Below are 23,747 nucleotides of genomic sequence, written 5' to 3'. Positions count from 1 at the left end.
GACATTCCTCTAATGTGCACGAGCACTAACACTCCTTCAGACTGAGCACAGCACATGTGTAGTTCACAACCCAGGAGATGCCGGGGTCTTAGTTCAGCCATATACACCAAACACTAAAATATTCTACGTGAACGGTCTGTTCTCCAAGTTGTTTTTTATTATCTTAGATGCATAGGAGTAATTGATATTTTTATCACATTAAAATTAGAGAATATTCATTTATCAAGCCTGTACACCAAATAGCTCCATAAGGCTCAATTCACATCATGTTTGGAGCCTACAGATGTCATGGACACCGGCAAACCTATATCCATAGGACTCCATTAACCCAAAGCAAGTCACAGAGCGTCCTTTTGATCCAGACTGGGCTAGTATTCCTCTTTGCTGTATGGGAATAGCGCGGAAGACTTGGCAATTTAGAGATTTTTACAATAATAATCCTATTAGTGCACTGTATGCCTAGAAAGTAGGATATAGTGGAGCCTGCTATTAAAGGAATATACTGCAAGATCCTTATATATACCTCCATAGGGTGAGGGTCTGCATTAGCACTAACTACACACTATACTGGGAGATTTAACGCGTCAGTTACCAAATGCAGGAACATCTCGAGCAGTGTAAGGCTCCATGCACACTACGTGTCCGTGTGCAGATAGAAATGAATGGATCTGTGCGTTTTTGACCTCACCCAAGCATACAACCAGGCTGCAAATCTCAGAGCAGACCCTATTCCGGCTCATACCCACCTACATATCATTCGTCTCTCATTCATTTCTTCTTTCACAGATCCATACACGACATACAGTCATGTGCAGGTAGCTCAAGGGTTAGTTCACACGGACCTCAATTTTAAATGGATTGTCTGCAATGAGAGGCAGAAACTGATGCAGGATTCTGGAAAAACTTAAGTGTCCAGCTCAATCTTGTAGCTGGTTCAGGTACAGAACCTACAGCGCAAGGCGCTCTACTATCAGGCCCATTCATCTGAGGCTAATCATTGAGTAAAGGCCGCCATGGAAAGCACAGGGCCAGGAAATTCTACATTTATTGAGGTGGCACCAGATCCTAAGAGTTAAGATAAGAGTTATAAATCATAAAACCTCTAAAAAAAACCCAACCCTTAGAGGGCGTTCACACTTGCTCCCCTGTCCGATCCGTGCCATTCCGCCAGGTTTCCATCTTCGGTCCCGAGAAACTGGACAGGGGACGGCTTCCCAGTGGTCAGCTATAAAACCAATTCATTTGATTGGGTTCTAAAAGCAAACCCCCAGTGTCCACCTGCGGCCTCTTTGCGGGGAATCTGGTATTTTTGGCCGAACATGCTGCACTTTATGTCCTGCCAAAGAAAACCAAACTGTTTCCATGCAGAGAGGCCGCAGGCGGGCACTGGTGGGTAGCCGTCCCCTGTCCAGTTTCTTGGGGCTGAGGACAGAAACTTGGCAGACACCGGGCTCAAGTGTGAACGCCCCCTTGCTCAGAGCAGCGAGTTTTCTATACTAGCCATCTTCTTTGAGAAGACTACTTCTTAATGCAATTTTGGGTGGACGCCTCAAAGAGGTTTCACCAGAACTGCAGACTAGAGTAACCTCTAGACACCAAATAGAATAAAACCACAGACATTTTACATATAGGTTTAACTTGAAATTCCATCTTTAATCCCACAAAGTTGCAATCTGAATGGAGGAGGATATAGTCCACTGTAGTGCTGTTTCAGCACACTAAAACCTGGACCAAGCACAAGAGTATCTTTACTAATCGTCTGCCAGTAGGAACTGCTGACGGTCCATCCAGTATAGGAGTAGAAAAGGCCCTTCTTCACAAGCTGAACCCACGCGCATCGAGCATCGGGAGGCAAAGTCATGGCGAGGCAGAGAGGCTCTTGACGTACCAGCAGCAGAGCAGGAGTTCCCTTTGCTTTTGTTGAGGATGGAATTAGTGGAGGAACAGGAGATTAAGAGGTTAAAAAGTAGCGCTCTTTAAACGATCCTCCAGTGAAGATTAAAGGCACAACTTCAGACAGGAATGATGTAATGTCCATTCACGGTCGCAGGAGAAGGACTAAGACAGAACTTTGGAGCTTTTGTATTTTGATAGAAGTGTTGATGCTTGATAGGATAACGCTGGACGGGAAAAAAAAGCCATGAGACGGTCATTGGAACAAACCCTCGATATAATGCAAATTATCATGATCCGCAAATTGGGGATGATGGCACATCTAACATGAATACACCGGAAAGGTACTGTAACGGGAACACAACTTCAGATGGTGCAAATATAATAGAGACGCTCTAGGAGATACATCTATCCTGCAGAACTCACCACAACGCTAGCGGACTACTCCTCCAGGGGGATAATTTCTTCAGTGACAAAGAATTCAATGGTCTCCTCTTCCCAGTCGTCCACGTTGCTGTCCAGCTCATCCGTGTCGACTCCTGGTAGAAACGAAGCAAAAGGAGGTCAAGTTTTAACCTAGATAGAGAGAATTGACCTATTCTTACTAGAGATGAGCGAACACTAAAATGTTCGAGGTTCGAAATTCGATTCGAACAGCCGCTCAATGTTCGTGTGTTCGAACGGGTTTCGAACCCCATTATAGTCTATGGGGAACAGATACTCGTTAAGGGGGAAACCCAAATCCGTGTCTGGAGGGTCACCAAGTCCACTATGACACCCCAGGAAATGATGCCAACACCTCTGGAATGACACTGGGACAGCAGGGGAAGCATGCCTGGGGGCATCTAACACACCAAAGACCCTCTATTACCCCAACATCACAGCCTAACAACTACACACTTTACACACTCAATACCACCTCTCTGACAGTAGGAAAACACCTTGAAACATGTGTATTTGGCACTTGCAGTGAGGAGAGCTTGTCACCAGCAGTGAATTTGGCCCTTGTAGTAAGTTGAGGTTGGCACCAACATTTGTTTTGAAAATCAGGGTGGATTGAGCCTCTAACCAGCAGAGTTTGGGCAAATTCATGGTGGAGGGAGCCTCTAAAAACCCCAGTTTGGACCAATTCATGGTGGAGGGAGCCTCTAACCAGCCCAGTTTGGGCAAATTCATGGTGGAGGGAGCCTCTAAAAAACCCAGTTTGGACCAATTCATGGTGGAGGGAGCCTCTAACCAGCCCAGTTTGGGCAAATTCATGGTGGAGGGAGCCTCTAACCAGCCCAGTTTGGACCAATTAATGGTGGAGGGAGCCTCTAACCAGCCCAGTTTGGACCAATTAATGGTGGAGGGAGCCTCTAACCACCCCAGTTTGGACCAATTCATGGTGGAGGGAGCCTCTAAACAGCCCAGTTTGGGCAAATTCATGGTGGAGGGAGCCTCTAAAAAACCCAGTTTGGACCAATTCATGGTGGAGGGAGCCTCTAACCAGCCCAGTTTGGACCAATTAATGGTGGAGGGAGCCTCTAACCAGCCCAGTTTGGACCAATTAATGGTGGAGGGAGCCTCTAACCACCCCAGTTTGGACCAATTCATGGTGGAGGGAGCCTCTAAACAGCCAAGTTTGGACCAATTCATGGTGGAGGGAGCCTCTAAAAACCCCAGTTTGGACCAATTCATGGTGGAGGGAGCCTCTAACCAGCCCAGTTTGGGCAAATTCATGGTGGAGGGAGCCTCTAAACAGCCCAGTTTGGGCAAATTCATGGTGGAGGGAGCCTCTAAAAAACCCAGTTTGGACCAATTCATGGTGGAGGGAGCCTCTAACCAGCCCAGTTTGGACCAATTAATGGTGGAGGGAGCCTCTAAACAGCCAAGTTTGGACCAATTCATGGTGGAGGGAGCCTCTAAAAACCCCAGTTTGGACCAATTCATGGTGGAGGGAGCCTCTAACCAGCCCAGTTTGGGCAAATTCATGGTGGAGGGAGCCTCTAAACAGCCCAGTTTGGGCAAATTCATGGTGGAGGGAGCCTCTAACCAGCCCAGTTTGGACCAATTAATGGTGGAGGGAGCCTCTAACCAGCCCAGTTTGGACCAATTAATGGTGGAGGGAGCCTCTAACCAGCCCAGTTTGGACCAATTAATGGTGGAGGGAGCCTCTAACCACCCCAGTTTGGACCAATTCATGGTGGAGGGAGCCTCTAAACAGCCAAGTTTGGACCAATTCATGGTGAAGGGAGCCTCTAAAAACCCGTTTGGACCAATTCATGGTGGAGGGAGCCTCTAACCAGCCCAGTTTGGGCAAATTCATGGTGGAGGGAGCCTCTAAACAGCCCAGTTTGGGCAAATTCATGGTGGAGGGAGCCTCTAACCAGCCCAGTTTGGACCAATTCATGGTGGAGGGAGCCTCTAAAAAACCCAGTTTGGACCAATTCATGGTGGAGGGAGCCTCTAAACAGCCCAGTTTGGGCAAATTCATGGTGGAGGGAGCCTCTAAACAGCCCAGTTTGGGCAAATTCATGGTGGAGGGAGCCTCTAACCAGCCCAGTTTGGACCAATTAATGGTGGAGGGAGCCTCTAACCAGCCCAGTTTGGACCAATTCATGGTGGAGGGAGCCTCTAAACAGCCCAGTTTGGGCAAATTCATGGTGGAAGGAGCCTCTAACCAGCAGAGTTGTGGGAAAGCAGGGTGGAGGGAGCCTCTAACCAGCAGAGTTGGTGGAAATCAGGGTGGAGGGAGCCTCTAACCAGCAGAGTTGGGGGAAATCATGTTGGAGGGAGCCTAGTATTAGCAGAATTGTGCAACGCTTATGGTGGATGAGTATGAGGATGCGGAGGAATTGGAGAGGTTGAGTACAGACATGGAGTTTCATGTTGGGGTGCTTTACACAGGTGGGCACAAAAATGAAGGCTCTATCCAGTGGTGGTTCATTTTTATCAAAGTGAGCCGGTCGGCACTCTCAGCTGACAGATGGGTGCGCTTGTCAGTGATGATGCCACCGGCTGCACTGAACACCCTCTCAGATAGGACGCTGGCGGCAGGACAGGACAGCACCTCCAAGGCATATAGGGCAAGTTCAAGCCACAGGTCCAACTTCGACACCCAATACGTGTAGGGCGCAGAGGGGTCGGAGAGGACAGGGCTGTGGTCGGAAAGGTATTCCCGCAACATGCGCCTATACTTCTCACGCCTGGTGACACTAGGACCCTCCGTGGCGGCACTTTGGCGAGGGGGTGCCATCAAGGTGTCCCAGACCTTAGACAGTGTGCCCCTCGTTTGTGTGGACCGGTGAGAACTTGGTCGCCTACTGGAGGAACTGCCCTCCCTGCCGCCAACGTCACATGCTGGAAACATCTCCATCATATTCTGCACCAATTGCCTGTGGCAAGCATTGATGCGATTGGCCCTCCCCTCTACCGGAATAAAAGACGAGATGTTGTTTTTATACCGGGGGTCAAGGATAGCAAAGATCCAGTACTGGTTGTCCTCCATGATTTTGACAATACGCTTGTCGGTTGTAAAGCACCCCAACATGAACTCAGCCATGTCTGCCACAGTGTTAGTTGGCATGACTCCTCTGGCCCCACCGGAAAGTTCAATCTCCATTTCCTCCTCATCCTCCATGTCTACCCATCCGCGCTGCAACAATGGGACGATTCGAAGTTGCCCGGAAGCCTCCTGTATCACCATCACATCATCGGACAACTCTTCTTCCTCCTCCTCCATTAAACGCAGTGAAGCGGACAGATGTGTGGACCTACTCTCCAGCTGTGACGGATCGGATGCTATCCCTAACTCCTCTGTGTGATCTGAGTTATCCCTGATGTCAATCAGGGATTCTCTCAGAACACACAAGAGCGGGATTGTAAGGCTCACCATCGCATCCTCAGAGCTCACCCTCCTTGTGGACTCCTCAAAGACCCGTAGGATGTCACAAAGGTCTCTCATCCATGGCCACTCATGGATGTGAAACTGAGGCAGCTGACTTTGTGGCACCCTAGGGTTTTGTAGCTGGTATTCCATCAAAGGTCTCTGCTGCTCAACCACTCTATTCAACATCTGAAACGTTGAGTTCCAGCGTGTGGGGACGTCGCACAAAAGCCGGTGTTGTGGCACATGCAGGCGTTGCTGGAGAGATTTTAAGCTAGCAGCGGCTACTGTCGACTTGCGAAAGTGGGCGCACATGCGCCGCACTTTCACCAGTAGCTCTGGAACATTGGGGTAGCTCTTTAGGAAACGTTGCACCACTAGGTTGAAGACGTGGGCCAGGCATGGAACATGTTGGAGTCCGGCAAGCTCCAGAGCTGCTACCAGGTTCCGGCCGTTATCACAAACGACCATGCCTGGGCCCAGGTGCAGCGGCTCAAACCATATTGCCGTCTCATCGAGGAGGGCATCCCTCACCTCGGAGGCAGTGTGCTGTCTGTCCCCCAAGCTGATCAGCTTCAGCACAGCCTGCTGACGTCTACCAACGCCAGTGCTGCAACGTTTCCAACTCGTAGCTGGGGTCAATCTAACAGCGGAGGAGGAGGCGGTGGCGGAGGAGGAGGCGGTGGCGGAGGAGGAGGCGGTAGAGGAGGAGGAGGAGGGGGGTGTTCTTCTCGTGTCCCTGCCAGGAATGTTAGGCGGGGAGACGAGGTACACCGGGCCAGTTTGGGAAGCAGTCCCAGCCTCAACTACATTCACCCAGTGTGCCGTCAGTGAAATGTAGCGTCTCTGTCCGCATGCACTTGTCCACGCGTCGGTGGTCAAGTGGACCTTTGTGCAAAGCGCGGAACTAAGGGCCCGCCTGATGTTGAGTGACACGTGCTGGTGCAAGGCGGGGACGGCACACCGGGAGAAGTAGTGACGGCTAGGGACGGCATAGCGAGGTGCCGCAGTTGCCATCAGGTCCAGGAAGGCGGGAGTTTCAACAAGCCGGAACGCCAACATCTCCTGGGCCAGCAGTTTAGCGATGTTGGCGTTCAAGGCTTGCGCGTGTGGGTGGTTAGCAGTGTATTTCTGCCGCCGCTCCAATGTCTGAGAGATGGTGGGTTGTTGTAAAGAAACGCCTGATGGTGCCTTTGATGGTGCAGGAGAAGGAGATAAGACAGGACCAGGGGAGGATGAGGTAGAAGTCAACAAAGTGGCGGAGGCAGATGAAGTGGTGTCCTGGCTCGTCCTCTGGAGTGCATCGCCAGCACAGTCAGCAGTGGCAGTGGCAGAGGCAGTGGCAGAGGCAGTGGCGTGAACGGCAGGCGGCCTTTGTCCTGCCGTTGCTGCCTGCCACTGATTCCAGTGCTTGGATTCCAAATGACGGCGCATTGAAGTGGTGGACAGGTTGCTCTTCTCAGAGCCCCTAATCAATTTCGAGAGGCAAATTGTGCAGACAACACTATATCTGTCCTCGGCGCATTCCTTGAAAAAACTCCACACCTTCGAGAAACGTGCCCTCGAGGTGGGAGTTTTTCGGGGCTGGGTACGAACTGGAACATCTTGGGAGATTCCGGGTGTGGCCTGGCTTCGCCTAAGCTGCTGACCTCTGCCTCTGCCTCTAGCTACCCTTTTTGGTGCTGCACCTGCCTCAACATCCACACTACTTTCCCCGCTTGACATCCCCCCTGTCCAGGTCGGGTCAGTGTCCTCATCATCCACCACTTCCTCTTCCAACTCCTGTCTCATCTCCTCCTCCCGCACAATGCGCCGGTCAACTGGATGCCCTGACGGCAACTGCGTCACATCATCGTCGATGAGGGTGGGTTGCTGGTCATCCACCACCAAATCGAACGGAGATGGAGGAGACTCTAGTGTTTGAGCATCTGGACACAGATGCTCCTCTGTTAGGTTCGTGGAATCGTGACGTGGAGAGGCAGGTTGAGGGACAATGAAAGGAGCGGAGAACAGCTCTGGGGAGCAGGGACAGTTTGGGTTATTGTTCTGTAAAGCTTCGGAATTTTGGGAGGAAGGAAGACAAGACTGTTGGGTAATAGGAGGAGAGGAGGCAGAGTCTGACTGGCTGCTGGACAATGTGCTGTAAGCGTTCTCTGACAGCCATTGCAAGACCTGTTCCTGGTTCTCGGGCCTACTAAGGTTTGTACCCTGCAGTTTAGTTAATGTGGCAAGCAACCCTGGCACTGTGGAGTGGCGCAATGCTTGCTGCCCCACAGGAGTAGGCACGGGACGCCCTGTGGCTTCACTGCTACCTTGCTCCCCAGAACCATTCCCCCGACCTCGCCCACGGCCTCGTCCACGTCCCTTTCCGGGAGCCTTGCGCATTTTGAATTCCTAGTTAGAAATTGGCACTGTATACCAGTAGTAAAAATTGTGGGTGCACGTAACCCCAATATATTCTTTGAATTCCCAGTCAGACACTGGCACTATATGGCAGTAGCAAGAAATGAGGGTATTTGTATTCCCAATATATTCTTTGAATTCCCAGTCAGACAATGGCACTGTATACCAGTAGTAAAAATTGTGGGTGCACGTAACCCCAATATATTCTTTGAATTACCAGTCAGACACTGGCACTATATGGCAGTAGCAAGAAATGAGGGTATTTGTATTCCCAATATATTCTTTGAATTCCCAGTCAGACAATGGCACTGTATACCAGTAGTAAAAATTGTGGGTGCACGTAACCCCAATATATTCTTTGAATTCCCAGTCAGACACTGGCACTATATGGCAGTAGCAAGAAATGAGGGTATTTGTATTCCCAATATATTCTTTGAATTCCCAGTCAGACAATGGCACTGTATACCAGTAGTAAAAATTGTGGGTGCACGTAACCCCAATATATTCTTTGAATTCCCAGTCAGACACTGGCACTATATGGCAGTAGCAAGAAATGAGGGTATTTGTATTCCCAATATATTCTTTGAATTCCCAGTCAGACAATGGCACTGTATACCAGTAGTAAAAATTGTGGGTGCACGTAACCCCAATATATTCTTTGAATTACCAGTCAGACACTGGCACTATATGGCAGTAGCAAGAAATGAGGGTATTTGTATTCCCAATATATTCTTTGAATTCCCAGTCAGACAATGGCACTGTATACCAGTAGTAAAAATTGTGGGTGCACGTAACCCCAATATATTCTTTGAATTCCCAGTCAGACAATGGCACTGTATGGCAGTAGCAAGAAATGAGGGTATTTGTATTCCCAATATATTCTTTGAATTCCCAGTCAGACAATGGCACTGTATACCAGTAGTAAAAATTGTGGGTGCACGTAACCCCAATATATTCTTTGAATTACCAGTCAGACACTGGCACTATATGGCAGTAGCAAGAAATGAGGGTATTTGTATTCCCAATATATTCTTTGAATTCCCAGTCAGACAATGGCACTGTATACCAGTAGTAAAAATTGTGGGTGCACGTAACCCCAATATATTCTTTGAATTCCCAGTCAGACACTGGCACTATATGGCAGTAGCAAGAAATGAGGGTATTTGTATTCCCAATATATTCTTTGAATTCCCAGTCAGACAATGGCACTGTATACCAGTAGTAAAAATTGTGGGTGTATATAGCCCCAATTCTATTGCTAGGGGACTTGCAGGGTATTTCTGGGGTGAAGGTGGGGGGGCACACCGTTGGAACGGGTATCGGGGTATATATCGGGTATACGGGAATACACTGACAGTGTATTCCATTCAGGATCCTGGGAAAGCTGGGTTGCGGCGATTGAGCCCGTCAGTGCCACGTTACACTGACAAGCTTCTCCCTGGAATTTAGCTCTTACAAGAGCTGTTGGTTGTCTTCTCCTTCCTATCCTAGCCTGTCCCTGCCTACCCAGAATCTAAGCCCTAGCTAACTGGACGGAAACCTCCGTCCTCGGTGAATTGCAAGCTCAGAATGACGCGAAGCTGGGCGTCGCTGTTCTTTTAAATTAGAGGTCACATGTTTTCGGCAGCCAATGGGTTTTGCCTACTTTTTTCAACGTCACCGGTGTCGTAGTTCCTGTCCCACCTACCCTGCGCTGTTATTGGAGCAAAAAAGGCGCCAGGGAAGGTGGGAGGGGAATCGAGTAATGGCGCACTTTACCACGCGGTGTTCGATTCGATTCGAACATGCCGAACAGCCTAATATCCGATCGAACATGAGTTCGATAGAACACTGTTCGCTCATCTCTAATTCTTACACTTTCCGCGTCTGTATTCCTGAAAGCAGTTGTTGCATTAGGTTACCCCTGAGAAACCAACAAATTTGCTAAAACTTGTGGCAGAAATTGGATTTTCTGGAACACAAATGGGGAAGTGGCAACAAATTGAATGCCCCTAATAATGTCTTATATCTTCTCTTATATCCTATTCAGTGACCTGCAGGGAATTTGAGACGGGGCTATAGGTCAGTGACTGAATTAACAGCTGATCAGTAAGCTTATGTTATATGGGATGCCTTAAAGACCACCCTGTCCGCATGCCCTGGCCATCAGAGATGGAGTCAACATTTGGGACCATCTTGTACAAGACAAAACATGGCCGATATGTTTGAGGGGTTCTGTTCTTCCAGTGCACGGCACTCCAAGGAAAAAAGCTATTTGGCCGCAGCGCCCACTTGCAATCTTAGCCATTAGTGGTATTTGGAGTGAATCTGATCGCCTCTGGGTCTGCATTCTGAATGGGGGAGGAGGGGAATCTTTGATAAGGCAACCCCTTTAACACAGCAGTTATAGCACTACTTACCACCTCGAAGCTCCAAGCGAGCAGTTTTCTGTTCCATGTACAGCTTCTGTGCCATCTCTCTGTATTTCCTGTATTCTTCCATCATGGTTCTTCTACGCTCAATCAGTTCCTTTAGAAAGCAAGAAGAATGGATGGTGACACATTGAAACAGAAGCCAAAATTAAAAACTAAAATTTTATGAGCCAAACACAAAAGCAGCTCTCCCATCGTTCTTACACTATATTCAGTGCCCTTAGGACATGGGCCAAAATGCATCCTTAGACTGAAAGCGGTGACTTCAGGCTCGCGAGCCCTAAATCATTATCTATAATGGTGCCCCTACCTACCCTCTGCCAGGTAGAAAAGTGGCAGAGACATTACTGGTGCTTCCTAAGGATCCTGATAGTGACGGCCACTGCTGCACCCCCAGAGTTACAGCATTTACCTAATGGCTACTACACATTTGACATATGTCATTATACGCCTATACAATAACCTATGTCATATTAGAACATTATAAAAACACGTTACCTTTGAAGCCTTGGACTGACTCAGACGATCTTTCTGTTCGAATATCTTGGAGTATTTCTTCAGATCTTTCTTGATTTGCTGTAAGAAAAAAATAAAATGATTATAAATGCCATTGGTTACAACGAGCCACAAACCAAGAGTCTGAAAAGGAGGCGGCCACAGACCTTAATCTGATCTTGACTTAATAAAGTTGGTGGTCTTGGCCTCCACAAGAGCTGGCAGAATCTATCTTTGTTGTTTTTCTGCAGGAGTCGCCCTTGGAACGTCCACAGCCAGTAAGCGTTGTCCACCTAAGAGAGAAGAAATAATATAAAGGATCTCTCAAATATCTCGTACCACCATCCCACCTGTCCGATCTAACGCAGGTCTCAACAGACGTGCACTCCACTGCTTGTATGTGCAGCCTGATCTGGTTGGATAGGAGTCAGGGGACACCAGTTCCGAAAATTGATGCGTGTCCAAGAGGGGAAACCTATACCTTATAATAGGTCAAAATACCCCTTTAAGAGATCCCATTTATTTCAGCAAAGTCCGAAAGGTCAAGCACAGATGACTGACGTCTATGACTCCAGGAAACAAGGACCTAATAGGCTGCACATTAACCCGTCCATCTCGGTTTCCTTTGAGTTCAAGTTTTTCAGGATTATGACAGTGATATGACAATATAGTTAAAGGGGTTGTCCAGACCCATAAACTCATAGGCCACAGCAGACACAAAGACGTGAATAAAGAACCCAGCAAGTGTCAGCACATGAAGGCCAATTGGTTATTTGACGGCCCTCTGTCAATTTGGAACCCTGAGCCATTCTTATCGGACTCATCCCTAGGCAAGTGTTAATCCTTTATATTTTTAATGAAGCTGCAGATTGCTTTAATAAAACATTGATTTTGGACACTAAACCCATTAACGTTCTTTGTTAGAATTTTGAGGTGCTGGAAACCCATTGAACGAGACCTCGTGACTATATTTACAACAGTAGGTAAACAATAAACCTCCTTACTTTATGGCTCCACCAGGACACGGAGGTGACGACATAACGGCCTGTGGGATCCCATTCCACATCGGATGCTGTATAATGTTCTGCAATGTTCATGATGGTGCAGTCGGAAGTGTCCACAAAGGCCAGGGCTCCATTCATGCTGTAAGCGAAAGGCGGAAAGTCAGGACAGCAGCTCAGCATCGTTTATACTTGAGGATCCTTACAAAATTCTCCATGACAGCCATATACTTTGTGCCAAAGGAGACTGAATTTTAGGTTTTGCTTTTCTCTCTAGGCCACTGAGTATATGGTGTGACCACTGGGGTGAGGAGCCAGCTGTTTCTGGAGAGGAATGGGTCTTCTCTATTTGTAGGAGGACATGCTAAGCCATTGCAATGGTAGCAATGCTGTCTCATCTTACAAAGCAGAGAAGATGCTGCAGCTTCAGGAACAGACATCACACCAAAGATATCTACATACTCTGACTGAAAGAAGAGACAGCTCATATGTCCACCTGGGCACTACGACTAAGGAGGAAACAGTAAGAACTACTGGGCTGTTATAACTGGAATATCTGGGACATACTAAGGAGTAAACACAAAAAGGTTTACAATTCTGGATTTTACTATAAGTGGGTCAAACCCTTTAAGAAACCAATGTAGCAAAGCAGACACCGTCCTCACCTTCGTAACCCTGCAAGGACCAAGAATTGACCCTGTGGACTCCAGAAGATGGTATTCGCTTGCTGCTTGTCATACATTTCTAAGATGAAACAAAGACAAGAATGTCACACAAGTTACACAATATTGGGGAAGATATTATAAAATCTAGAGTACTAGAAGTCAACTTACTGATCAATTCGATTTTCCCATTATTCTTGACATGATAGAAAGAAACCGATATCCGCGGGACTTCTCCGTGAAGCACAGCAAACTTGCTTCCATTGGGCTCCCAAGCAAAGGCGATGATGCCATCTATAGGATACACAAGGCAAGTACAGTTATACATGGGCTACAAAGCCAGGGGGCTATAGTCAGAACTCCACATGGTGAAACCTCACACTGCAAAGACTGTGCGTCGTGACTGCAGCCACTAGGCCTAGCCAATCATACTGATCACTGTCTTAGATATTACTGTACAGGGTATAGCAGTGGCCACAGCCTTGCAGAGTCCTAGCACTGTCAATAAAGGTGCAGTGGAGCTCAGGTTAGGAAGCTCCCCCACTTTTATAAAGAGATTAAACTTTATCAACCAAGAAAGGAGGTTAAAGGGATGCTCCGCATTTTATAAAGTGATGTCATATTTAGGAAATGCAAACCTGTCATCTGTGACCGTCAAACCTTTTGATACCCCAGCGATCCTGAAAAATGAAGGAGCCCCCACACTGTATCCCCTTCTAATCTCTAACATTATATGTACAGAAAACAGCAACCAGACCCAATTCACACGAGTGTGACTGCACTGCAGTTTTCTTGTGCAAGGGAGATCTGTACTGTAAGAGCAGCAGTGCGGCCCCTCCATTCTCAGGATCTGTAGAGATTCCTCATTTATGCCTTAAAGGGATTCTACCATTAAAATCAAATTTTTTGTCAATCACACGTAGGAATAGCCTTAAGAAGGGCTATTCTGCTCCTACCTTTAGATGTCTTCTCTGCGCCGCCGTTCGGTAGAAATCCCGGTTTTCTTCGATATGCAAATGAGTTCTCTCACAGCACTGAGGGCATCCCCAATGCTGCGAGAGAAGTCTTCAGCGCCACCTTCATCTTCAGGAACATGCCGACTGTGCATGTCCACAGGCCACAACAAAATGGCCGCGGGTATACGCAGTCGGCTCTGCTTGAGACTTAGAAGTTTGACCCAAGTGCTGGAAGAAGACACGTGAAGACCCCATTCCAGAAGAAGACGGAGGCGGCGGAGTTCTCTCGCAGCATTGGGGACTGCCCCCAGTGCTGTTTGAGCACTGAGGACCGCCCCCAGTACTGCAAGAGAACTCATTTGTATACTGACGAAAATCAGGATTTCTACTGAACGGCAGCGCAGAGAAGACATCTAAAGGTAGGAGCAGAATAGCCCTTCTTAAGGCTATTCCTACGTGTGATTGACAAAAAAAAAAGAAAAGAAAAAGATTTTAATGGTAGAATCCCTTTAAGTATAACCAGCACAACTAGTCAGTCATTTTCCTGTATGGGGAAGGCAGCTTACCTTTCATTTCCACAACATCTACTGGCACTTGCTTCTCTCTCATTCGGAAGATTTCGAAATTGGTCACCACACCCTGTGTAGGAGATAATATATACTTAGAAAGTGTGTCACAAGATGGAAGCCACTGCTGCGGCTCAGTACCCCACACCCGCACCTACCTGAGTGCCCTTGGGAGTCCTGTCCACCTTCACACACAGGTAATCTCCATTCTTCTGCCAGTGTAACTTGCAGTCCACCACATTGAACAGGTTTCTGACTCTGATCTCTTGTCTAGATGGCAGCTGCATTAAAGTCACTCTTGCAGGGATGTCTTTATCTTCTGGTACCCAGAATGCTATGATGTTACCACCGGGGGACCACGAGAAGTCTCTGAAAAGCCGAAATGTAGCGTTAGCACATCTGTGGTGAAACTGCACAGCCAACAAGAGGGAAAACAGTCGGCTCGACTCACTTAATGCCAGTAATTTTCAGACTCTTCTTATCCAACAAACCCATTGACTGAAAGAAGGAAAACGACACGTCAGCTTCATTTCACACAACAAAGACGTTATTGTTTAGTTAGGAAGCCCAAATAATCTGCTATTTCCATTTTGCACACCAGGCCTGATATCGCGCCCCTTGTTTAATCACATGGCATAAAGCCCGGCAGCAAACTAGCAGGTAAATTTTACTGACACTGACAGCTCGCCAGGTTCATTGAAGGGAGGAGGTTCTATAATCACATGTGTATACAGAGAAATATATAGATAGATATCATGTGTGTCTCATTGCAAGACGTTTGAAGTCCATGTTTGGCTTCAGAGCTGCTGGGGCTATTATACTGCTATTTGCAAAAAGGCTGAAGTGCTTACCTAGGGACTCTCAACTTACTTCCTCCAAGGGATCCATTTCGACCAAACCTTGAGTTTCCAGGTTAACATGGCCATATACAGAGCTCTCTCTCCTGTGTTGACTAGTATTACCTTTTGCAAATTGTGGTCTGGCAGACTGGATACTAGTAAAGCCACCCCCTCCCCCCATAGTATGTGAACAAGGGAGGAAACAGCGGATCGGCTTGGGTGCCAATTCTGAGTACACGGACATCCAAAGTTAAGGAAAAATAGTACCCTGGAGGAAACAAGTCCCTGATAACTCCTTTAACAAAGACCTGAGACTTGTCTTGACATTCCTTAGTAAACGCTTATAGTCTTTATAAAGGAGCAATATTGGAACTCCTTTTCTTACAACTCGGCATTGCAACACTCCTCTGTTAATCCTCCTGGACATTCATGAATACATTTACAACTGTGCATTACCATACCCCCCCTTGTAAAGGAGTCTGGTAATGTGCACAATAATTGGACAGCGTCAGGGTGCAGGGAAACACCCCAAGTGTAAACATCCAATAGATCTATCTATCTATCTATCTATCTATCTATCTATCTATCTATCTATCTATCCCTGTCTAGGAGGAATAAAATATGAACATCACAATGTAGAGATTTATGACACAATATAAGAAAGTTATAGTAATATGTGGAATACTTACTGGAGTTTCATAAATACTGAGTGTGTCTGGTGTCATCCTAGCAAAAAACTTTCCATCGTGGCTCCACCTATGAACATTATGAAAAATTCTCAGTCACCTGGGAAGGGTTGATGGTTCCCTTATTATTAAAGATACAGGAGTCTGTCACATACTTAAATATTGGCCAGTGTGCTGAGCTCTCACAGTGAAATCCTCTCTTCTTCTGACCGGTCAATGTGTCCCAGATGATAATGGCCTGAGGGTCGTCCTTAGTGTCCATAAGAGGGCTAAAGGTAACGAGATACCTGTAAGAAAATAAGATGAAAGAGTTTAGCCAAGAAGCATAAAAACACAATGGCGGCCATATATACTGGAACACAACCATTTAAGCCACGAGACATCCCACTCTGTATATTGTTCCTCCCCGCTCACACTGTACAGTGCGATAGGCGCTGCTGTGGAGAAGGACGTTCCTGACAGGCTGTCAGGAAAGCCCTTCTGACTGTAAAGAGCTATGGTACTGGCACCGATGGCTCTTTACCGGGGACACAGATCAGGAAAGCCGACAGTGCACTGAATTCAGCAGTATATAGAACTGCCTGTGCCCCAAACCAGGTCCTCTTTAAATAATTGCAAGAAAAAGCATGCACTGTAACAATGACTGGCCTTATAAAACCTGCAACACCTCTTTACCACACATCAATGTAAAACATACGTACCTTTCACATGGAGAGAAGTCTATAAGCTGCACGCCTTGATGGCTGAACCTCTGGATCTGCTTGAATTTTTCTCCACCCCAAAGGGCAATCCCTCTTTGATGGAAAGTGGCCAGGTAAGTTCCTCTCGGAGACCAGCGCACGTAGGTTTCAGTCCATCGCTAAAGACGAAAACGAGATAACTTTACCTAAAAGTCTTCCATGCAGGTGACTACACTAGACAAGTCTTTACTATGCTCGGTTTGACCATTAGGAGGTCAAGTCTAACAAAAAAACAGAACTAAAAGAATCAGCAATTCATCAAATCTTATGGTAGTCACACGCTGAAAACTTACAGCTCGCTCTTCCACGGGGACCGGCTCCTTCACATCATTCCAGAAGATAGTCGTCCTATCCCCTGACTCAAATATAACACTGAACTGATCCCTGCAGTCTGGATCTTCAAGCCATGATCGGAGGTTGCCCTAAAAAATTAAAGAGAACTGGTTAAGCATCATGTAGACAGCGATGACCGTCCTCAGCTCCCACCTTATATCAATACGTAATGACACCCATAAAGAAAAGCAAACAAACTTCCAGGACAATACACAAGATGTATACTTACAAAGTCCTTAAATGGCTGCTTTTCAGGGACTTCCCATTCATCACCAATGACCATATATCTGGCATGGAGTAAACGAAGGGTTAGTTATATAGTCCTACAAAGCGAAGCATCGCAGATCAACCCGAAGGGAATGAAAACTCACTTATCAAAATCTGTGAAGAGATTCACTCGGAAAGTATGCTGCTTGTCCAACTTGTAGCCGTCCGCGTTCTTCACTGCATCTTGAGCATGGGCGGGTAACGCATACTCCAAGAAAATGTACCTAAGGCAAGAAAATAAATGAAGGAGCCTTAAAATAGGAAACGGCCTCACCTGGCTACAGTCCAAGGAACCCCAATACACTTCACTAATGGAAAGCCCAAGGTAACCCCCACAGACCTTCTCATTGATATCAGGGGGTGTTAAGTGGTGCATATACCCTTGGGGGAAAGTTAGATGTACAAATTGCAATGAGGCCGTCACCCAAACCAAAAACTAGCTATCCTGCTGTACGGAAAGAGATGTACTGAATGTTATGTACAAGGACGATCACAGACGTGCCAAGGGGCACCCGACTATATAAAACCTTGACAGTTTGTTACCCCATCACAAAATACATTCAGCTTGGCCAAGCATGGTTGTGCTTTAATGGAAAGCTGCTGTCAGACATCACCGGGATCAAAGAATGAGGTATAAGCTTTATGGTGCCCAATCCCTCTAGTCCTGAGACATCACAACCGCTGATCCCCAATCACAGGCCTCAGTGGTCCCTGACGTCAGAAAACCCAAGGAGAGTCGCAAGGTTGCGCTGGAGCCCAATGGAGGTGAGTAACACTGTTTATGTTCACTTGCCTCCCCTGGGCCTCTGATCATTTTAATCTGGGGTCTGAAGACTCCTTGGAGTATAATAGACTCAATTCAGAGGTTTTCGGTTCTCATGAAGATTGTAATTGCCAAACCAATATAACCATTATGGGTCGACATTTCAGTTTTTTGCCCATTAACTGCCCAACCCTAGCAGCAATCCATCTATGTTCACTGTACCATAGAGACCATCTCACCCCAGGGCATTACTCCAGCAGCGCCTGTACCCCTTATAGAAACCCGCTCTATCAGTCAGTACAGAAGGAACGGGACGGCACACCGTGTAGTTATCTGCATGTACTTTGCTTTTATTACATGACGTCTCATCACAAGACACTGTAAACTTTGTTATATCCAATAGAGCAGGGGTAGGGAACGTACGGCTCTCCAGCTGTTGCAAAACTACAACTCCCAGCATGCATACTTGCTCTGCTTGGAACTCCCATGGAAGTGAATGGAGCATGCTGGGAGTTGTAGTTTCACAGCAGCTGGAGAGACGAAGGTTCGCACCCCTGCAATAGAGCAACACTTGGCACTTCTCGTAGCTCAGCATCACCCCTGGTTCCCCAAAGTGGGCTCCTTCATACCACAAGCCCATTGAAGGGTCTCTTCCTGAAACGACGCACTATTGGACATATCACAGTTTACAGTGTCTCTTGTGATGGGACTTTCTGGAATAAAACCAAACTGGATACGGTAACTACACGGAGCGCCGTCCCATTCCTTCTATACAGAATTATTTGGGATTGATCAGTTCCCACTGGTGACATTTTGGTTGTGTGCCCCCCTGGTACACATGGATGCGGTATACCCACCCTTTAGTTGTCCCATCGGTATCTGGATAATACTCGTTCGTGATTTTTCCAAACTTCGAGAAAATCTTATTAATGACATTTTTCAGCTTCTCCAAACGGTCAGGTCCGACCTGGGGAACGTTATCGACGACGATGACAGAATCGATCCCGTCTGCTTCTTGAGGACGATCCTTCAGGATATCGCCAAGTAATTCTACAGTAATAAAATCCCAAGGAATAAGATGTTAGTTAATGGCATCAACCAGAGTTACTACATGTCAAAGGAGCAAAGGTGTGAACTAAACGCGGCCTCTATAACAGGTAGGTACAAGGCAGGTCCTTATAGTGACCTGTCTTCTTTTTAGGGGTTTGCTGACCCCAACAGCCATACTTATACTGATCACCTATACATGGAAGTGATGGGATGCGGAAAAGGTTTTTTTTGTTTTTTTTTGCAGAACCGCCTTCTATCAATCAAACATATGTGATGATTTTCACCACGTGGACATTCATCCGCCCTCTATAATAAATGTGCTGTATGGGCAGGTTATACCGCCAGAGCCTCTGTGCTGTAATCTCCTGCACCCGCTGGGAACAGGCGCATATGTGCTGTGCTAGCAAGACAAGATTATCTCCAATAGCCAGCACCCTCCTATGTGTCACCGGCGGCCATTGTAACTGCACTACAAAGCCCACGGAGAGCCATGTGGTAGTCCTGGCGGAGGATCAGCAATGTAGTAGTGACTAGACGTCTGTAAGTACAAGGAGAGGTTTATAGAGGATCATTATTGTCCTTCAGGGTGTGTACAGAGCAGGCGCTGCATACACCTGGTTTGCTATAAGTGCCAGCATTTGTCTTCAAGCAGCAGGTCCAGGACAAGGATTTAGGAGAGAGGCACACAAAGCAGTCTTGTCAGCCAAGTCAAGGAGTTGCAGAACTCGGATACAGCCAGGGCTAAATATAATACAAGGGCACGAGATTTAAAGCCATCAGTTTTAAGTTTTTCCCATCCCAGCCTTGCAAGTGTCATTTTTTTTTTATAGTATTCATAATGTATTGTCAAATTTAAAAAACAAAACACTATAAACTGTAATTTTGGTCAATTTTTATCCTTTGCTTTGGGTTGTCATATTCTGCAATTCTGCATATTCTTGATAGATACAGGAGATCTATAAACTTTTTAATTTTCATCCCCCTAGGAGACATGAACATGTGATCCCTTGTACAAGGCTCTGCAATACTCCAGTGCCTGCGGCATCACGCTATGGCACCCTGCCTGCGTCTAAACCCTCAGCTATTGTGGTCACTACTAAAGACATCTGAGGGGTTAAACAACAAGGATCAGAGTTATCTCCAAGTGTAGACATGGCAGGTGGGTGTAGAGACAAGCGGCATCTGCCATGTATAGATTAGGCTCCCGCTCCATACACTTCCTGCAGCCATGTGGTTACTGCCACCAATGGGGTTAATCTCAAACGGCGTGTTCTATATGAGCTCATATATATATATATATATATATATATATATATATATATATGATTTCTTCTTACTTTTGGTATATAAAGGTTGGATTTTTTTTCTAGTTAAGGTCAGACCTCCAAGATCAGCTGCTTGAAGCAACAGCTTCAGTTATACAAGGTCAGGTGATGTCACATTCACTGGTCACATGGCCTGATAGCAGCTCAGTCCCATTCAACTGCATGGGCTCACCCTTCGTTCAAATCTGCATTTGGTATTCTATTCGGGGAGTCCGCGCCCCCCCCCCCCCAACGGAATACTGAACGCAACTACAAGCGCTGTGCAGTGACAGCACACGGACCCCATAGACTATAGAGGTCCTCAGACAAAATACCAACACAGATGTGAACGAGGCCTAGGCTGCGATACCAAGCACAGACGCTGTATAAACGTACAGCTGCAGCGCTCATGCAAACAGCTGGTGCGTATGTGTGTGGGGGTTGCCTAAGTTACGCCCCCGGGAGATCTTTAATTGTTTACCAATCCTAAAGATAGTAAGTTACTCAATCCAAGAACACCCCTTTAATTTGCCATCTTAAAGAAACAGAATCCTGTTTTGCTTTGAATCAAAAACAAAATCCATATGAGGAGCCTGTAAGCAGTGACTGGGTTATAAACCTAAGCACAGTATCTTGTAGGGTCATTCACTTTCGAAGTATACCCCGTTATAAATCGCAGTTTATTCCTACACAAGTGGCGCCGGTGAGCTTCAGTCCGTCTCCGCTCTGGTCTCCCCTCTACATTCTCAGGAAAATCATCTTCCCTCATTAACACATGAATAAACCTGTGATTCACATAGGAATGTAATACTGGGTCTGTAGGAAGCCCTCTAAGGTAATGGGATGAGGTTTACAACCATCTGACTGCTGGAAGACCCCTTAAAGGGATTCGACCATTAAAACCTTTTTTTTTGTGTGGATAAGACGTCGGAATAACCTTTAGAAAGTCTATTTGTCTCTTACATTTAGACGTGGTCTCCGCTGCGCCGTTCCTTAGAAATACCAGTGTTTACCAGTATGCAAATGAGTTCTCTGGCAGCGATGAGGGCGGGCCACAGCGCTCAAACAGCAATGAGGGCATCCCCACCACTGCCAGAGAAGCGTCTCCAGCGCCGCCTCCTTCTTCATCTGCCGCGTCATCTTCAATGTCTTCTTCAGGCGCAGGCTCATAACCTAGCAGAGCAGACTGCGCAGGCGCACAGGCCACGGGAAAATGGCCACTAACAATACCGTGCAAGCTGCCATTTTCCTGTGACCTGTGCGCCTGCACAGTCTGCTCTGCTAGAAGTTACGAACCTGGGCCAGAAGGAGGCGGCGCTTGGAGACACTTCTCTGGCAGCGGTGGGGACGCCCTCATCGTTGCGAGAGAACTCATTTGCATACCGGTAGAAATCGGTATTTCTGAGGAACAGAGCGGCGGAGACCACGTCTAAAGGTAAGAGACAAATAGACTTTCTAAAGACTATTCCCATGTCTTAGCCACAAAAAAAAAAAAAAAATCTTAATAGTAGAATCCCTTTAACATGGCCCTAAGATTGAAAGAATTGAGATTTTATTTTCAGGCAAAAAAAAGAGCTGCAGAGGGGAAAAACTACAAGGAGAGCGACACGTCTGACACCCCATAAAGAGCAGACCATGTAGATGTTCCTCGATCCATAATACTCCCCTGATTTTTGAGAGCTCAGATGGCAGTACCTATCACCTGTATATGAGGGCGCTCTAGTGTTCATCCCTCATGGCCAATGCAAAAAAGCAGTTATTTTAACACACCCGATACTTTTGCTCTCAAGGGAGATAAGCCAACACTAGAGCGGTCCAGCAACTGCAACTACCCTCCTCCCATGGACAACACCTCTGCAGGGTGCCCAGCCGAAATCTACACCTACAAGAGTCCACTATGACATGTGACCACACGATCCAATAAGGATAAGGCTTGGGATACACAACAACCGTGGCTCCAAAAATTGCGGTGCCGCCCTGCAACTACAGTTTTTGGGGTCACAGGGTGACCCTGAGGGAACTATGACTGTAAATTCTGGGTGCAAAAAAGAAAATCATACCCTGCTAGACTTTTGCATGTCATAGTCACTGCACCCTCAGGGTCACCATGCAAATCCGTAGTGCAAGAGTTGGTGGGCAACACGGCCAAAGTCGCCATGTAAACAAAATGTACTGCAGGACATGACATCACAAAGTCTGCAAGAAGCAAATGATGTCATCACACGAAGTTTGGGCACCCATTAAAGGGGGAGGGTACCGAAAATTTGCCATAAATAAAGTAAAATAAAAAATAAATAAATAACAGTAACGACAACAGATTTCTGCAGAGAGTCAAAATCCCAACCAAGACTTCCCCCACCTCCGATTTCTGGGGACCCCACAGATCAGCCCAAGTGCACAATCTCTCCAAAGATCGGACATTTTCATGAGTTCTGCGGAACTCATGGAACGTTGGCTCCCTTCATCACTAGGGGCTTCATGCCCCCCTCCCCCGCTGTAGGCACTGGGTACAGGACGGCCCCTTTAAAGGGACTAAGCCCATTTTCCTATTGGATTTAGGTATCCAGGGCCAATGTGGACGGTCAAATAAAAATGATAAAATAAATGAAGGTAATGGTGACGTAGGACAAGGATTAGGGCCTAGGAGGTGTGTGCATGCTGGGCCTTGTAGTCCCACAACAGCAGGGGGCTGCTATGTAATGAGGCCTAGAGGCTCACACCACACACTGCAAAGCCAATAATACATTGCAATGGGCCAGATATGAGGATTAGATGTGGCCACAAGGGTCTAGGCATGCTGGGACTTGTAGTACCACAACATCTGGAGGCCTAGTGACCCCGCCACACACAGCAGAGCCCGCACACTGCAATGAGACGGTCTCAGACATCAGGGTCGGATGTGGCCACAAGGGGTCCCGGCGGCGGGACGTGCATGCTGGGACTTGTAGTACCACAACATCTGGAGGCCTAGTGACCCCCCCAATCCTCACCCTCATCCGTGATGTCTTCCTCATGGTCCTCCGAGTCACTGAACGAGATCTCCTCCTCGGTGGCCTCCTCTTCCTCCATGTCCAGCTCAGGCCCGTCTAGCGCGTTATCCGCCCGGTGCATTCCCTACTCTCTGCGTGTCGCTTCTCCTCGTAGTCTCCGTGTTTGGCCGTGGTGTCGGTCGATGTGATCCGGCTCCCCTTCCTGCTCTGGGGTCGTCACGAAAAGAAGCTCTAGGCTTCGCGGCTCTCACAGGCCATGTGCACTGGAACCGGCGCCGGGCGGAAAAGGAGCGAACCAACGCTGGCCTGGGGGGAGGAGACGTCCGGAAGTGAAGATACTGGCATCCAATGTGCTGGTATTCTAATGGGTAACCAGTAGGCTGTAGATAGGTTTCTTTCTAAACGCCTGACTTGTGCTAGAATGGGTGAAAGAAGGGAATGCGACAAAGAATTGTGGTTATAGTCACCGTGCGTCCCCCTGCGAGGAGGAAAGTGGACTGGTCAAAGATGGCGGCCGTTC

General features: G+C 47.3%; 1 protein-coding gene across 1 annotated transcript; it reads right to left on the bottom strand.

The window, feature by feature from the left end:
- Positions 1-1,628: 1,628 nt before the first annotated feature.
- On the bottom strand, positions 1,629-23,527 carry EIF3B (eukaryotic translation initiation factor 3 subunit B). The gene is made up of 19 exons (XM_075284898.1): positions 23,228-23,527; positions 18,741-18,933; positions 17,225-17,344; positions 17,083-17,140; positions 16,814-16,942; positions 16,482-16,639; positions 15,936-16,067; positions 15,784-15,850; positions 14,707-14,753; positions 14,414-14,624; positions 14,256-14,328; positions 12,905-13,027; positions 12,737-12,815; positions 12,075-12,213; positions 11,238-11,363; positions 11,074-11,151; positions 10,564-10,672; positions 2,320-2,432; positions 1,629-2,120 (listed from the first exon to the last, which is right to left on the bottom strand). Exons 1-18 carry the CDS (start codon positions 23,346-23,348, stop codon positions 2,335-2,337), a joined length of 2,061 nt encoding a protein of 686 aa, XP_075140999.1. The 5' UTR covers positions 23,349-23,527; the 3' UTR covers positions 1,629-2,120; positions 2,320-2,334.
- Positions 23,528-23,747: the final 220 nt, after the last annotated feature.

This window comes from Leptodactylus fuscus, chromosome 8 (genome assembly GCF_031893055.1).
Source record: "Leptodactylus fuscus isolate aLepFus1 chromosome 8, aLepFus1.hap2, whole genome shotgun sequence".
NCBI lineage: Eukaryota > Metazoa > Chordata > Amphibia > Anura > Leptodactylidae > Leptodactylus > Leptodactylus fuscus.
The sequence above is the reverse complement of the archived record's forward strand: the minus strand, read 5'-3'. Positions and strand labels throughout refer to the sequence as shown.

Coding starts and splice junctions, on each gene's coding strand:
- EIF3B (XM_075284898.1), bottom strand. CDS start 23,348: ATGCACCGGGCGGATAACGCGCTAGACGGGCCTGAGCTGGACATGGAG. Junction 11,364..12,074: donor TGTCCTGGTGGAGCCATAAA/GTAAGGAGGTTT, acceptor CTTCTCTCTTAG/GTGGACAACGCTTACTGGCT. Junction 2,433..10,563: donor TCGCTTGGAGCTTCGAGGTG/GTAAGTAGTGCT, acceptor CGTTTCTACCAG/GAGTCGACACGGATGAGCTG.